General features: G+C 39.8%; 2 protein-coding genes across 2 annotated transcripts; one reads left to right on the forward strand and one right to left on the reverse strand.

The window, feature by feature from the left end:
• The first annotated feature begins 1508 nt into the window (after positions 1-1508).
• On the forward strand, positions 1509-16387 carry LOC108565704 (homeobox protein OTX1 A-like). Its single transcript, XM_017925288.1, has 4 exons — positions 1509-1634; positions 1715-1953; positions 13141-13268; positions 15765-16387. Exons 1-4 carry the CDS (start codon positions 1509-1511, stop codon positions 16100-16102), a joined length of 831 nt encoding a protein of 276 aa, XP_017780777.1. The 3' UTR covers positions 16103-16387.
• Positions 10395-12924, reverse strand: LOC108565703 (cytochrome P450 6a2-like). Its single transcript, XM_017925287.1, has 2 exons — positions 11812-12924; positions 10395-11508 (listed from the first exon to the last, which is right to left on the reverse strand). Exons 1-2 carry the CDS (start codon positions 12890-12892, stop codon positions 11096-11098), a joined length of 1494 nt encoding a protein of 497 aa, XP_017780776.1. The 5' UTR covers positions 12893-12924; the 3' UTR covers positions 10395-11095.
• Positions 16388-17000: the final 613 nt, after the last annotated feature.

Here is a 17000-nt window from a genome sequence, read left to right on the forward strand (position 1 = left end):
CGAATTGTAGCTAAACGGATAAAACCACAGTAATATATCGATACTTGCTTGATTCCCCAAACATTCAGCTTTCATATGCATCTCTTGGATTCATTCTATGTATTATAGTTTTCGAGTAAATCAGAAAGGAAATCCTATATATTCGAAAAACACTGCTTTTTCGAGCATTTTTTAAACTTTGAACGCAAATTACAGCCAAACGGCTAAAACCACAGTAATACTATCGATATTCTGCTAGATTCCCCAAACATTCAGCTTTCATATGCATCTCTTGGAATCGTTCTATGTATTATAGTTTTCGAGTAAATCAATGAAATGTAAAAACGGCACAGGAATGTATCTATACTTTAGCAGATATTTGGAAAATTGCTCACTGCTACTAATATTCGCGCCTCCCCTTAGACTAGTCCACGCCTCCCCAGGGAAGCGCGCCTTACAGTTTGGAAAACGCTGTCATAAAACATGTGCTACTCAAAAATTGTAACAATTGAATAGAAAAATAAACAAGCAGTGTTTGTGGTGGATTAGATAAACCATAGCCACCCTCAACATACAAAAGTTGTATTGTAAAATGAGACAAACAGTTGCATGTTGCAAAATATATTTGAGGATTAATAATAATGAGTAATTCAAATTAGTTTCATTATCCCCTAACAAACAGAACCGATGGTGCGAGCAAAATGCTTTAGATGTTGAAACATATGCCGCTGAAAAATTGAAACAGTTGAATTCGAAATATGCAAAAAAAAAACAAACAAGTGCAAAAACCACCGCGGTTACCCTCAATTTCACGCGCGACGAACAAAGATTCATATGTTTCAAGGGGTAACAAAATAATAATGTATATATATAATAAAAAAAGAAACCCGGAGGCCACGGCCGTCCTGTTATTCTTCCGGCCGATTTGTTTATCCCTCTCGCGCGCAAAACCCCTTTTGTGCACGTAATTGCGTCGGGGCGGCGAGAGGGTGGTGGTGAATGTTTGCGGCGCGCGGTTAAATCACGTCGACTTGATTCCTAATTCTCCTCCATATATGATGCGATGATGATGTTTGTTTCGTTGTTGATTTTTTTTTATTCTTCTATATACTTTCCATCAATCCATCCGGTCCCGAACCAAGGGCTTTTCTATCTCTCTCCCGGTGGGGCATTAAGGGATTACGAATTCTGCGGCTCACCGCCGCCGGTATTTTTGTATTTTTTTTCTCTCTCTCTCTCTGTGTGCATTCGCTGTTCATGTTGTGACCTCTCTCCCTTCATTCGCTACTGTTTGTTAATAACCCATCTGTTTGCCCATACATATGGTGCATTATTGCGACGACCTCTCTCCGTCCACCCTTGATACCTAATCCCGTGTATGTATGTACGTGTGCTCGTGAGTGAGTGAGAGAGTAAAAGCGGAATCACGTTTGTAGTAGTAATAATAATAAATACCTCGAGGGTCGCGTCGACCGACCGACCCCTCGCAAGTCAGAAGGGCTTAATCTCACGCCGGTGATTTCGAACCGATGTTGCAGGTTTGGTTCCAAAACCGCAGGGCGAAGTGGCGCAAGGCGGAGAGGCTGAAAGAGGAGCAGAGGAAACGGGACGGGCAAGACGTCAAGCAGAGAGACGGTGAGACCAAGGAGGAAGTGGTAAGTTTCTACGAAGATGTGGTTTAAGAAAGATCATATAATTTGATCGTTCTCTTTACTTTGTTTTTATGCACGCTCAGTCGGAAGAGATCAATCCGATCAGCTCGCCGGAACCGACGAATCAGGACGAGGAGATGGCGAGGGAGTGCTCCAGCCGCAGCAGCGGAGGTCGTGAATCGCCCCCGGAGCAGGTGAGAAGCGCCCCGGAGGCTGTCCCATCGAACCCATCGTCGCCGCACAGTCCGGCTCCATCAGCATCCAGCGAGCCGCCACGACCGCTGCCGCCCCCGTTCCCGCACATGTTCCCATTCGGAGACAGGTAGGAAAACTCAATTTATAACAAAATATCAAATTTATCAATTTTACTGTACTGTACACAGTTTGTGTTATCAAATTTCATATCAATTGATATTTTTACACATAATATTTAGCGAAACAGCATGCAATAGTCAATTTCGGTTTTGTTGTAAAATTCGTCTAAAACAAGTGCCGCGCAAATGACGCGGCAAATTTAAATTGAACGTAATGAAATCATATTAGGAATGCCTTTAATTGTTTCTCTATGTATTCGTTCTTTTTTTTTTGTTGTTCTTCGCGTTTCATCTTTTGTCTGATTCGATGCAATGGCGAACGCGTAATTAGCAGTTTGAGAAAAGAGATGGAGTTCGTCCTAATGATAATAATGAAGCTGGAGGAGTTGGAGGAGGAAGGATTGGCGTAGATGCCGTTGTCGTGACGCTCGTAAATTTCCCGTTAAAACATTTGTGCCCATTAAATATTAATACAATTAAGCGACAATTAAAACCGTGGAGAGAAACGATAGCCGAGTGAGACGCATCTGTGTGTGTGTGTGTGTGTATTTAAAAGGGAATTCGCTTTACATCGCATTAACTAATTACGTCCATTAATTAACTCCTTTTCGCTCTATCTCGCTCGCTCTCCGCGACTTTCGCATTAGATCGTCTCTCCCTCTTTTGATCGTCGTCGTCGTCGTGACGTTCGTAAACCCGGCAAATGGAGATGTGTCCTTCCTTCCACAGATGGATATTACATATGTAGTATACGTATTAATAATAAGCGGATCCGGGGTGGATGGAGCGCGGAACGCGGGGGATGATTCTCGTTCGAAATCCTTTCTGGCCGGAGATGTAATCTATCAAGTAGAACAATAAAGGATGTAAGCTGCATGATGCAAGGATAAAGACTTGCCATGATGATACGATGGAAGCAGAAGCGAAAGACACACACACACACGTATAAGCGCATATTCGCATTTATTTTTATCTATGCATGTATGTATGTAGAAGAGAAAGATTCCATATTCTTTTTAAGGCAGATCTCGAGGGAGAGGAACCTCGCCCTTTTCTTTCTCTTTCTCTCTTCTTGCAATTTAAATATTCATCAGCCAGACATAAGAGATCCTAATATCGTAAAACGAATTTTCCATACGTTCAAACAAATAAAAGATGCACACGTAGGCTGTGCGGAGCGAAACGGCAGATCAAAACACGCGCTGCTCACAAGCAGAAAGAAACAAAAAGAGAAGTTGATGATGGACTGAAAAGTTCTCCAACATTTGATAACTTATTACGCAAAAATCGTTGATGTACATCATTTGATTCTTTAATCCCAATAACTAATCTGACTCTATTAGTTTTCGAGTAATTAAGTGCAAAAATTTGTTTTATTTTTCAAAGTTTAACATTTTGTTACTTCTGCAGAAATAATTATAATAATAATAATAATAATAATCAAGTTTATTGACCAAGAGAATACAAAGAAAACAAAATAAAATAAATTTACAATGAGTACATTTGGCATGGTACATTTGGCATCAAATTATTAAATGAAAATTTATTACTTAAAATTTAGTAGATTTAGTGATTACGTGAAATTTGTTGATACATACTTATATTAAATATTAATTTTACTTTAATTACTTTTATGGTAATTAATTAAGAGGCGAATTTACTGCTAACTTTTGATCATCAAATCGAGGCGTCGCACCATCATCATCATCATCATGACAACCATTAACGTCACATAAAGGTGACACGTGCTCTCGCGTCTCCAAATTGATTCCAATCAAAAGTTATTTACCATCTCGTGTTTTCGTGTGTCCTCCTCCTCGCTCACACGCACGTACACAAGCGGCACGAAAACGACGGAGGAGCAGCAATTAAACAGTATTTACGAGCGCGTTTAGATATTAATGAGCTGCAGCCGTAGTCGTAGTGCGGGTGTAATTAAATGTACGGGCGCGTTGAAAACGAAACGAAAAAGAAACAAAACAAAACGATGAAACAACAAAATCGTGTCATCCGTGGATGGCGGAGGACTAATTGAAATTTATAACCCTCGTAAAACACAAACATTTCGTTTTCATCTCTCTCTCGCAATAATTTTTGAATTTAATAACTGGCGAGTATGAGAGAGATGAGTAGAATTAAATGTATATATGTATTTTATTATTATTATTATTCGGGACTGTTATTTTCGGTGCGGCGTGAATAATGAACGACCCGCGCCCCGGGTTTTCCGGGGCGCAAATTAAAACAACGATTAATTAATATCGTCGGGGGCCATTAAATATTCAATTCAATCAAGTGAGCGCGCTTGATTTTAACGCTGTGTGCACGCATTTGTTTTGTTAACAAACGCGTGCAAACGAATGCGTATTGGTCTATACGTGAGAGAGAGAGACAGACAGATTGAACCCTCGATATCAATTAATCAATTAATGAATGAATGAACGAATTGCTGTGTGTGTTTGTGCACCATGGGGTAATTATTTAATGAATTTACGATTTTAATAAAATTTAAATATGATAATTACTCTTCATATTATCATGAATATATTTGAAATTATCCATTGGCGCAATGAAATAAAAGATATTAAATTTCAACAGTTGATCAATAAAATAACAATAAAAGTTTATAAAATGAACGAAATTATATCATGTTTGTAGAAGGAAAGTTATTATAATCATCGAATCAGCAAATGATAGCAGTCAAAAGATTTCTTGACGGTCTTCTTCTCGGTAAACGCGTCGGTAATTGATTTGAACTAATAAAATGTGCGGCACGGACGGTCGGACGCAGAGACACCTTGACTCGTGATTTGTTTCTACGGCCTCTAGATTATGCCGTCGCCGCCGCCGATGACAAGTGCGAGGAGATGATTATGATGATGATGCTGCTGCACACGAATTTGATCGAATTAAGACAATGCGCGCCTGGAATATTTTAATTCGCGTCTATTTCGAGAACGGAGCCGACGATGCGCGATGATCATTATTACATCATCATCATGATGATGATGATGATGATGGTGACAACGATACATATCGCCCCTCTGTCGCGAAATTGCGTTACGAAATTACGATCAATTTATTTAAGCCTTAACGCAATAAACAAAACCGATTCCCGGGCGCAAACAACGCGCGCTCGTCCGGCATATAAAACAATTCACATTTTGTTTTCATTTTGATTTGCTTTTATTTCGTAACCAAAGCGACGACTTTAAATTGTTTCGTTGCCTACTTAATTAGATCAGTCGTTTATTTTACACGTTGCCAATTGTATTTGGATCGTTCGTTCTCAGTTCAGTGCAAATGTTTTGCTTTCGATTTGTTGAAAATTCGATTGTAAAACAAAATGGTCGAAAATTGCGACGTTGTCATTGTTTTCTTTAATGTTTGCATAGTGATTTTGGGGAGGGTGACGTGATAATGGGTGGATTAGAGTAGATCTGCGGTCGGGAAACGAGTGGAAGGGTGCGCGCCACCCGGAGACTGCAATGCTCGCACAGGACACATTCCTCGTTTACCTTTTATTGATTTCCATGGAAACGCAACATCTTTTACCGAAATTGCAGAAATCTTACTTTTATTAATTCTAACTTGAATATCTTGTACGAAAACTTTCATGATTTTTCGATTTGAAACAATGAATTTAATTTTCAAATATACTTGTTATGGTCAATTTTAGCATCATCTGTTGTAAATAATGTAAAACCAATGAGATTTGCCGAAATCGCAAACAAATTTGTATAGGGAAATGAACGAGCGGCAAATTTAATAATTAATCTCTCGTTGTTTTGGTATGCGTGTTGGGCTAAATTGGTTCTAATTGTGCGTGCTTTGAAAAAAAAAAGGAACGCTGATGGTAATGAATTGTAATGATGTTAATAATTAGATGATGATGATGTTGATGTGCGATGGAGAGAGGAGCAGAAGCAGTTTTGCACGAGACGCTCTCGTTCCATCGAAACGCATCAATTAGTCGCGTTAGCATGGTCGAAAAATAAATTACAATTGCCCCCGGGGGGTCAACTGGATGACATAATAAACGCGACGCCAATCCGAGCTCAAAACAAAACAAAGCACCGAATCCACATGAATGTACATCATCTGCATGTGATACATATCGGAGTGGATCGGATGAGCTTGAAAGGCGAATTGCAGATGGCGCTCTTGCAAAACAAAAAAACAACAATATATATGTATATAAAATGTATGCAATGTGTATGTCTGTATGCATATGTAAGCAAATAAATGAACCGTGATGTAATCCCTTTTGATTTGAACGCTCTGCCGTTCGCGAGAGTTTGAGCGAGTGCTACTAGCTACAGTGTGTGTATGTGAGTGCGTGCGTGTGTATTTGGTTTCGCGGCGGCAGAGAACCCGTAAATAATTAAGCAACATATAGAGCTATCCAATTAGTATGTTAGTGTAGGAAATTAAGTAGTCAGAAGCGTTTACCTAATGGCATTAGCCCGGGCGTACAAAGATCACTTTAATTCTGCCTGCACAAACTGAATCTAAATACACTAACTAACGCAGTAATGCCAACACAAACTCCAAATACATCTGTATGTGTGTGTGTGTGTTCGTTCGTTCGTATACATTCGCCCACTCGCATATCAACATCGTCATTCGCGAAATGTAGTTTTGCCGAATTATAGATTATTCACGAGGCTTTCCGCCCTCCGCATCAAAAATCCTTTTGTGCTGTTCTCGACCCACCCAACTCCTCCTTCCTCTTTCCCACTCTCACCGCCCACTTTCATCCCTTTTTCGGCCATAAACTGAAATTTAGAGAGTCCCATTCATAATCGATGATAAAAATAAAAATACGAACAGTCGAAGGAAACGCACACACAATCAGATTTGCCGCGTATCCATTAGCCTAATCCGCGCTTTTGTATTCCTTCGCATTTTTGCATCGAGCTCCATCTATCCAAGCCGTTGATACTTTCATAAACAAAATTAGTAATTTTTAAAACATAATGTTGTCGTCTTGCAAATCTAAGCTCCACCTTTTTATCAAATTTCCTAATTAGCAACGTTGCCAAGTCTCGACCGATTTTACTTGTTTGTTGTTGCTTTTTTTTAATTTCAACATTATTACATAACTTGGTGGAATGTTTGGTTTAGAAATGATCGGAGGGCGGATTTCTCTCGCTGCGCTCGCGGCGGGAGTAAATATGAAATGCTAATGTTTGCCCGAATTAAATTTGAAAATTGAACTGTCCAATTGGGAGGGCGCACATGAAAGCGAAATAACGCCGCCACCAGTTCAAAAAAAAAAAAGAAAGCACACAGAGAGAGAGAGGGAAAAAACGAACGCGAGTTACGAAAATAAAATCCACGTTGATGATGATAATAATAATAAACGTAATGTTAACATTTTTACGAAACGCGGTGTTTTTCTGTTTGTTTCGTGTTGATACATTTTTTTTTTGCGGGGCCGCAACACTGCGAAAACCTCCGCGTAAAAATGCAAATGCGTTTATCGGGGCTTTTATCTTTTTTAATCCGGCTCTAATGAAAATTTTCGCTCTGAATGAATGTGGCAACCTAACAAACACAGAGGAATAATAACAAAAAAAACACATAGATAATTCTTTTGCATACTATGCAATTTTTAAAAATATGGGAGAAAGGGATAGAATTACGTTTCAATTGGGTCGCTCCATCGTATAATTATTCTGTTTAAAGCTGAGGAATACATTTAATTGGTTAATCGTTGCGCGTCGGCGACATTGAAGCAATATTATTGATCTCACGCGACAATTCGTTAATTTCGATTTGGTTTGGATCTTTCTCTCAATCTCTTTTTATTTGTTCTATCTTCATGTGTATGAGTGTTCCTGTTCGTTTGTTTCGGCGGAATCGCTTTGATGTCTGATGCACCGTCTCTTTTCGGCGCGCTTCCGCGGAAGAAAAATTGCATAATCTATTGGTGGAGCGGTGGCGGCGCAACGGAAATTGGGTTGCAGGCATCAAAAGAAATTACGTTCCTCCCTTTTGCCACCGAAGCCGCCGCTATCTATAGCGGAAAAATTGAATCATAAAAATTTCGCCGTTAAACCCAAAAAAGGAGCAGGATGTGAGGAGAGCAGAATCAACCCACATCCCTCAAAAAATAAAATAAAAGTAAATAAAATAATAGTGCATAAATATAAAGTTTCCGGGTATTACGAAGTACGCTCCATACATAATAGCTATCGCAAAAAGTAAAAACCAAATGAAATAGAAGTTTCCCATCTGCGAAAATTGCATTTTCCTCAGCATCAGCGTTTGCTTAACGAAAGTTCGTTTTGCTACTTATGCGATGAATCGAAATTGACGCAATTTCGATACACGGAATTAATTCCAAACTAGATGCAATTGAATTAGTATCTCTCGTCCTTTGACCAACGCCCGCCACCCCTCGAATCCCTTCGTTAATTCAACATCATCCCCTCCCCCCTCCCAACCATCTCCATTTCTCGAAAGGGCGCAACCATTCCCCGCCGGCTAAGCTGATTTAAATAAAATTTTGTTTTCTCTGAGTGTGCTCCAATTAAACGTCGCCAAGATTCTATATCACATCATACCCCATCTCTCGTAAGTGTTTCATCTCTCATTTAAATGTAAATTTGCTTTTCGGCTTTTCTCCAAACAAATTAAAAGCAAATTCAAACTTTTACTGTACGTAAATTAAAAACTTGCAAAACAGAAAAGTAAGATGATGTTATGTTGTATGCAATATCCGATTAGATGATGTAACATGCATAGATGGCGGTTCGATCGTAAACACTGAAACGTCAATTTGTAAAGTCAATTTGACAGATTGAAATATGCTAAGCAGGGCGAATCCAATCTTTCTGATCCGCTCGTGCATGTTTGCAGTAAGTATTCAATACCGACTCGGTGTTAGGGGGGGAGGGTGTCTTACTTTATTACTATCGTGGAAGAAGCGAGTTTTCTTTTAAGAAAATGGGTTTCGCGGCGGTTTTGGTTGAGTTTTTGGGGGGTCGGTTAGGAAAAGGCACGGTAAGGTAGGCGCGCAAAGTATAATCCGGTTAAGTTCCGCTCGCAGATGATTTTGCAATGTTTATGATTGTATTAAAGGAGGTAGTATAATGGCACGCGCATTAAGGTAATTTAGTTGGTCGGCGGCGGAAGCGGCGGTGGTGGATGGTAAGAAAATGCGAATTATTATTTCACGCGTCGAAAGAGGGCGGCCCTCTTCGGTTGGGGAAAAAAGCAATGTACGTCAAGAATCAAGAGTGCCGTGGCTCGAAAATTGAAAGCGAAAGTCAGTCTTCCGCAAATTAATTCCGGTCGCGAACACCTGCGCCCCCTGTCGGAGTCGGGTGTGGATTACGTGCGAGCAGGTGGCGGTGGCAGTGGAGGCGGCGTCGGATACGTAATTACATTAATGTAGTTGCTCATAAATAAATAGCGATCGGATTAGACTGAATGTGCAATTAATTAATCAGATAATTAGCGCAGACGGAGTGGCGGCGGCGGCTGGGATCAAAGAGGAGAGAGTTGCCTGCCGCATCCACCGCCACCCACTAATAAAACCAAACATCCAAACATACTTGACAATCTACGATCGTTAATGTTTCTAAGCAAACTATATCATAAAAAAATTGAACTTTACCAATATTTTTTTCATCTATCTAAATTTTGGAATTATTCATGAAAGAGCAGTCGTTATGTGAAAATGGGTCATGGTTTGATGATTTTTGCATACGCTGCAAACGATAATCGTTGACCTTTCATCATCACCATCATCATTGTATTATGTTGGTGTTGTGTTGTTTGGTAATTCAATCGACAAAGCATTCGTCCGCACGCCCTTCATCCCTTCATCCATACGTATTTATTTATTGGTGGAGAGTGGAACGTACGTACGTCGCGCGGCACCCGCCGCATCCACCCTTAATTGTCGTCCGTCCGTATCTCAATTGCTCCGTCGCTCCGCTTCAGTCGGCGGCGCATCGTCCTCACACGCTCCGCACAAAACGCGGACACGTGGCCTTTCCTCCATAAGCACCACTCGGAAGCGATTCCACATCAAAAGTCATCTTCAGTCCCCCTCCTTCCGCACATTTACATGTGACATTAAAATTAATGAATTTATTGCCATCATATGCAACCCACATAACGCCCATAACATCATCTAAGCCAATTTGCAATTAGCCCTTTGCATAAATTTCAATTAACGAATGCACGAGATATTCTAGTCATTAAGGGCACACACTTTGTTGCATTCAAATGTACTAGTATTCCCTGCAGATGAATGAATTTAAATCTCCAACTTTATGAAATATAGAAATAAATGTTAATTTAATTAAATAATTACACTAATTATTAATTCAATATTTAAAATATTATTAAATTATTCAATAAGTCTTATTTATGATTTTAAATAATTATAACTTATAGTTAGCAAATCTGTATTAACAATATATAATTATTTATTTACAATAGAATACGCACTTTGACTATTAATAAATTACGGTAAATCGTTACAAAACTAATGATTTTTGAAACATAAATTATTGTGATAATCTTATATAAATAAATGGCTAACGCCGATGTAGAATTAACAAGTGGGTGCAAAGAGAAAATAGGAAAAAGACGAAATTCAATGATTCAATGAGGAGGGGTTGCTTTTTTTCGTGTGCCCCCACTGTCTGCGTGTTTGTTTGAAGACGTATTATGTTGCGATAATGGGAGGGTGAGATTGAACAACTACCGCCAAACAAAACAAAAAAAAAGAGATGAAGTAAAAGAAGAAGGGTCGGGGTGCGAAATCGTCGAGAGCATCAGCAGCATCGGGGGGGGTGCTAGCTGGGTCGCACCCCTTATTGCCCCTAATGCGCTTACAACCATCGGCCGGAGCGAAGCGAAAGGTCACCGTAACGCACCTCCGGTCTGGCGCGACTTCCGCTTCCGGTGAGAGAACAAAATCACCCTAACCCAGCACTCCTCCTCCACTATTTACACAACTATTAAGAGAATTTCTCAACTCATTTGATTTGATCTGGGGGAGTGGGTTCGTCATCTTTTGTTTATCCTTCTTTTTGTTGACTGTTGCTGCTGCTGCTGCTTTGATATAATCGAGATGGCTTAAACATTAAAGGATACTGTTTGATTGCATACGTGCTTTGGTTCAAATCAAATGCGCTCGACGTCAAGAAGGATGTCACCTTTAGCGGTGAGCACGAAGTTGAGGTCGATCTCGATTTCGGGGCTGGTCTTAGCGTTCAGACGATAACGGAAGTCTTTCAGGAGCGTGATCAGTCCGATCTTGGTCTGCATGATGCCGAAGCGAAGGCCGATGCAGATGCGGGGTCCCTCTCCGAAGGGTATGTACGTGAAGGAACGAATGTTGGGTTCGTTTGCCTTGGAGAAGCGGTCCGGATCGAAGACATCCGGGTCGGGAAAGTACTCGGGGTCCCTGTGCAAGCCCAACGTCGAGATGGAAACGGCCGTTCCGGCCTTTATGGTCACCCCAGTATCCGGGATCTCGTAGTCCCGAGTGCACTTCCGGTCAATTGTCGGCACCGGCGGATACTTTCGCAGAGTCTCTGGAACAAGAGCACACATACATATGGAGAGGAGGAAAGTTTAGTTGCCGTTCAGTCACGCACAAAGGAAACCATTAGATTCGCAACGCCAACTCAAATCGATGCTCGACCGTAGATCACTCGATTTCTTTTCAAATCGCATTCATCACGCCATTCATCCCATCTCAATATACATTCAATACTATCATTACATATATATACATACACTCATCATTCCCAAATCCAATAATACGAAACGCTCACACGAATTATCTCTGTTATTACCAATTTTGATTTTCAAAATGCAAAAAATATTTTTCTTACCGTCGATTACTTGCTTCAAGTAAGTCATTTCGTTGATGGCGTCGTAAGTGATCTTGCCGTCGTGCTTCTTGATGACCGAGTGAATCTCTTCCCTGACTCTGTCCTGGATGTCCTGGTGCTTGGCCAACTCCAACATGCAAAAGGTCATCGTCGTCGAAGATGTTTCGAAGCCGGCAATGAAGAAGACGAATGCCTGTCCGGTCAATTCCTCAAAAGTAATCTGCCCTTCGTCGGCTCCCACCACACCCTTCTCGCTCAGGATATTGATGAGCAGATTCATGAAGTCGTTGCGTTCGATATGGTTGGTCTTTCGGTAGTCCACCGTTTGACGGCAAACGTTTACGAAAAACTCGCCGAGATCTTTGTCGAAAGGCAGCAGACCCAGTTTTAACGACAAGTCTTTGAAAATGAACTGGAAGAAACCTTTGGCGAAGCGCCACGGCGTTACGGAGAACATCTTCTTGCCGTACTTGCGGAACTCGGCGTTCGGTGAGTCGAAGCTATTGCATTCGATGCCAAAGGCAACGTTACCGATGATGTCGGTGGTGAAGCGAGCCGCGCAGTCTTTAACGTCCAGCTCGAGGTGACCGTCCGCACATTCGGAAATCTTCTTGTGAAAGGGTTCGCAGCAATCGACGAGGGTGCTGAACATGATCTTCATCTTACCGGAGGTGAAGGTGGGTGTGATCTTCTGCCTGAGCAAACGCCAGCGTTCTCCTCCGATGAAGAAGAGCATCTCCGAGATCGGTTGCTTCGGATTTATGTAGAAATCTTTGTCGGTGAAGTGCGCAAAGTCCTTGGCGAGGATGGGTTTGATGATGCCCGGATGAATTGGGAGGAAGACGGGCTTCATGATAACGTAGTAGCCACCGTATTTGTGCCCTTGCGTCTTCATCTGTTCGTAGAGGATTCTCACCTGCTGCCCTAAAGAGGTGCTCATGTGCCTCAAGTTGTCCATGTTACCGAAAGGCACGGTCGGCTCCACGTACGGCACTCCGAGCCTCCTCCAATAGCTCAACTTCCATTTGAAGTAGAGATACGCCGTAAACAAGGCTGTAACTGCTAGCGTTAAGAACCACATCGCGCGATCGAGTGAGCATAGGATCGCGACAGGTAGTTGTTTTATATTAGAGGTCGTTCGGCCAACTCCCTCTATCCATGTTTATATCTCTGTCGCTGTGCGTGTGTGTGTATCTAGTAGCTTAGCTTAGACGATGACTCGCCGACGAACCGTTGTTCATCATCAACGTCAACAACATAATAATAATAATCATCATCAAGAAATTATCCTCTTCTCTCTACAATTCCTTTTTCGTTCTTTTTTTGCAGCTCCGGTTTCCGGCCCGTGTTGGACGGTTCGGGCACGACGAGGTCAACTCCGCCCCTGTTCTTCCCGCCTCATCTGGCCTCACACCTCTCATCGCAGTTCTCGCCGCCGCTCTTCCCGGCCCTCAAAGGTAAGCACAGAAAAGAAGAAGAAGCAGAATGATACCATTCACTGGAACAACAAATCAACATCAATTTGGACCGCATTCTTTTACTTGCTCTGAAGCAAATCTAGCGACCTTTACACGCACGCTTTACACATTCTAAATTTAAACGAAGTGATTGAAAATTAGAAGAAATATAAAACTCTATTCCAGTTTAAATTATCTTAGTGGAATAAGTTTCTCGCTTATCAAATAATTATTTTTAAAAAATTTGTATAATATTTTTTTAAGTAAAAGTAATTTTCAATAAATTACCATCTCAATTTCTTACCGATTGTCATGTAAATTAAAATTTAAAAAAACGAATAAAACATGAGTAACAACATTCGCATTGCTGTGATTTGTTGAATCCAATCCAATATTATTTGGTAATTATGTCATGCATAGTTAATTACTATTATATAGATTAGACCTTGATGATACCATACAACAGCAACAATAATATAAAATTGAGAAATATACGTAATGTAATCGTAAATTTATAGGAAATTCTGAATCTCTGAACATTTTAGCTGTATCATGATGATGCAACATAGAGCAATTCAATTGAAAACATGTTAAAGAATTATTGAACTTTTGTTCTCGAGTCGATTAGTTTTCAATGCGTCTAGAAATAATATTTAAAAATTGTGGATAGCTCAGATTCCGTTCAATATCTTATCGAAACTAGAATGAAACGTATTCTCTCGTATCGCTGCAAAATGCGTTTTGTTATTGACGAAATGAGTCACAATTACAGAGCAAAACTGTAGATTAGCAGAAAATATTTGAGCAGAATTAAACGAGAGATACAAGTCACGATATACCGAAAACAATCGTATGAATGAGTAATCATGGAAAACAGTGAAAATATTTAACGAAACTTTACTTGTGAATGTATGAATGTATGATAAGCGAAGGCAATTATTTGCTTCCATTCAATACAAACAACAATAACGATTTGCAATTCAAAAGATCAGTAAAAATTAGTAATATTGTATCGTTTCCATTATAAATAAAAGAGTATCGATCAGCACGAAACATTAAAAGTCAACAAATCTGAGAGTAAAACTGTTTCGAGACCAATTCAAAGCTAAAGATTCGTTTGCGTTACTATAGAAACTAAAATGTTTTATACGATTATCTAATGGATAAATAACGTTGGCCTTGAATCAATCATCTTCTGTTTGTGTTGGAATATATATATGAATTTATTCGTACGTCTCAACAACGGGATTTTAAATTATTATTATTACGTAAACATTGCGATGATAATTACAAATTCTCTCTAATCAGCAAGTAAATAATAGCTTATCTGAAAGCAAAATAAAAACAACCAAACAAAATAATAGCGAAAGTGAAGAATACAGTGGCAATTAGGTAATGGGTATTTAATCTAAAGCGTATTTACTGTATTCGAGTTAATTCGAAAATGTATTTTCTACAATTTTAGAAATATTTTTCGAAAATTTGAATTATCAACGAAAGTATTTACATATAATCAATTGTTAGCAATTGTTAGCAGATTTCCATAAATTATACTAAACAAAACTAATTTGCAACTTTTTAAAATGAAAATGAACAAAATGAACAAATGCTGAAATGCAATTAATCAGAATGTGATGTTGAAATCAATGTGGAAATTCTCTCGTGAAAACTAATTGAAATAAATGTTTAATGAAAATAATGATCATCGTCCGTCGAAGCTTTACGTATTTGTGTTTTCGATGAAAACAATTATTGGATTGGATTTAATTACCGCACGCACACACTGCCGATTTTGAATTAGATTTTTGCGGTTTATTTGATAATTTGATGGGAGCGTAGCGTATGCGTGAGAACAAAAGAGAGAGAAAATGCAGATTGTGAATGTTCGTTCGTTTTTAAGTAAAACACTAAATTATTTATCGAATCGGGGGCCCGGTGGTACGGGTTGTTACGGTTACCTAATGGATGTTTTGCGTTTGATGATTTTCGAGGTTCCAATTTGTCGTAATGATTTTCGCAACGGTAGCGGTGGTGGTGGTGGCGGCTACAGCACACACACACATATAATATGTCAATGTGTTTTGCGGGAGGTGGGGGGGCGGTACGAATTAATTTTCCAAACGCGGGGGTTTCGCTGATTGGCCCTGATGATGCGATGCGATGCCAACTGCCGCCGATGATGAACGAGCGAACGGAATCTGCAACCCACTCTGCACGGTGTATAACATATTTACATCCGCTAATTGCCGTTATAAATTACACGGCATTAACGTGAAGCGGATGACGACGAGGGTAAAACGGGGGGAGGACGGACGGTGGTAATTCGACGCGCGAGGGACGTGATAAATTGCAAAAACCAATTTGCTAGATTGGGTTGCATAGGCGGAAAGCGGCCGACAACGGGCGACACCTATCGACTGCCCTGTTCCAAACTTTAACCCGCGCCGCTTTGATTTTACCTTTAAATAGTTTCTAAACATTTCGTTTGCTTTACAGGATTCCCAGGTTTGTGTTCCTGCTGTCCCATCAAACCCATGAGCGGTTTGGGATCTTCGCTGCTGCAGCAACACCACCATCATCACCATCACCAGACTCAGGACAGATCTTCGTCACCGGGTGGCGGTGATCAACGCTCCTCCAGCGTGGCCGAATTGAGACGCAAGGCCCAGGAACACTCGGCCGCCCTTCTGCAATCGCTGCAGCACGTCGCCAATTTCCAGCAGGCCGCGAGTCTCGCCGGAGGCCTCAACTTTCCACTGCTGCCTCCGCTCAATCTGCAGGCGCTCAGGAAGCAGGAGCAGGAGCCACCGGCATCGGCCAAGGACCAACCCTGAACCCGCCCCGCGTCTTCCCACAATTCCCAGTGCAATAATACTCATTACGAACCTGAAACGAGAAAACGAAATTATTTAAATCTAGTGACACTGTTGTTAGCCTTCAATTGTTATCAATTTGCGCCCCTTTTGTTTTCTTCGTACCATCTCACTCAACCCATCATCCAAAACCATTGCGTTTCCATTAGTCCCGCCTAACTTATAGTTTCCACATCCCCAATACTTAGTCATCTAAGAATGTGTATATTATTATAAATGTATAAATAAATAAATTAATTTGAAGAAGAGACAAAAAAAAAACAATTATATTAATGGATGAGAATACGATTATAAATATATTATAATTAAAGTTTAAGATTTAACGAATAAGAATAAATGAATAACAAACAAAAAAAAAATATTGAAAAAAAAAAACAAAAATTTACAAATAATGTAATGCGAGTAAGGAGATTAAAAAAAAAGAAGCAATTCCTCCATGTATAGAGTGCGTTAGCTGTTTGGAGTAAAATGTAGTTTTCTAATGATTTTGTGCCCTCTTTTTGTTTTGTTTACCATATTCTCTATGTTCTTTTGTTTTAAAATTTTATTTTCCAGTGCCAAATCGTTATATTGTGATGTAATATTCTTATGCATTTATTATCAACAGGATAGAGAAGTGACAGAAGAAAATATATACGAATATATTATATATATATTGATAATTAATGAATTAAGTTCGAAAGATATTGTAAAATATTGTATAAATTTAATAAATAGTGTTCACATTGATTTGATTTTCCTTCTTATTCTTTAATCCTCAAACCTCCTATGGTAAAATTGATTTTGAAAAATTAAAATTGATTAGATTATATATAGTTGCTAAAATAATTGCAATAGGTTAGATAATTCATTTTATCGC

The sequence above is a fragment of the Nicrophorus vespilloides genome, unplaced genomic scaffold (genome assembly GCF_001412225.1).
Source record: "Nicrophorus vespilloides isolate i.1.1-1 unplaced genomic scaffold, Nicve_v1.0, whole genome shotgun sequence".
Taxonomy (NCBI): domain Eukaryota; kingdom Metazoa; phylum Arthropoda; class Insecta; order Coleoptera; family Silphidae; genus Nicrophorus; species Nicrophorus vespilloides.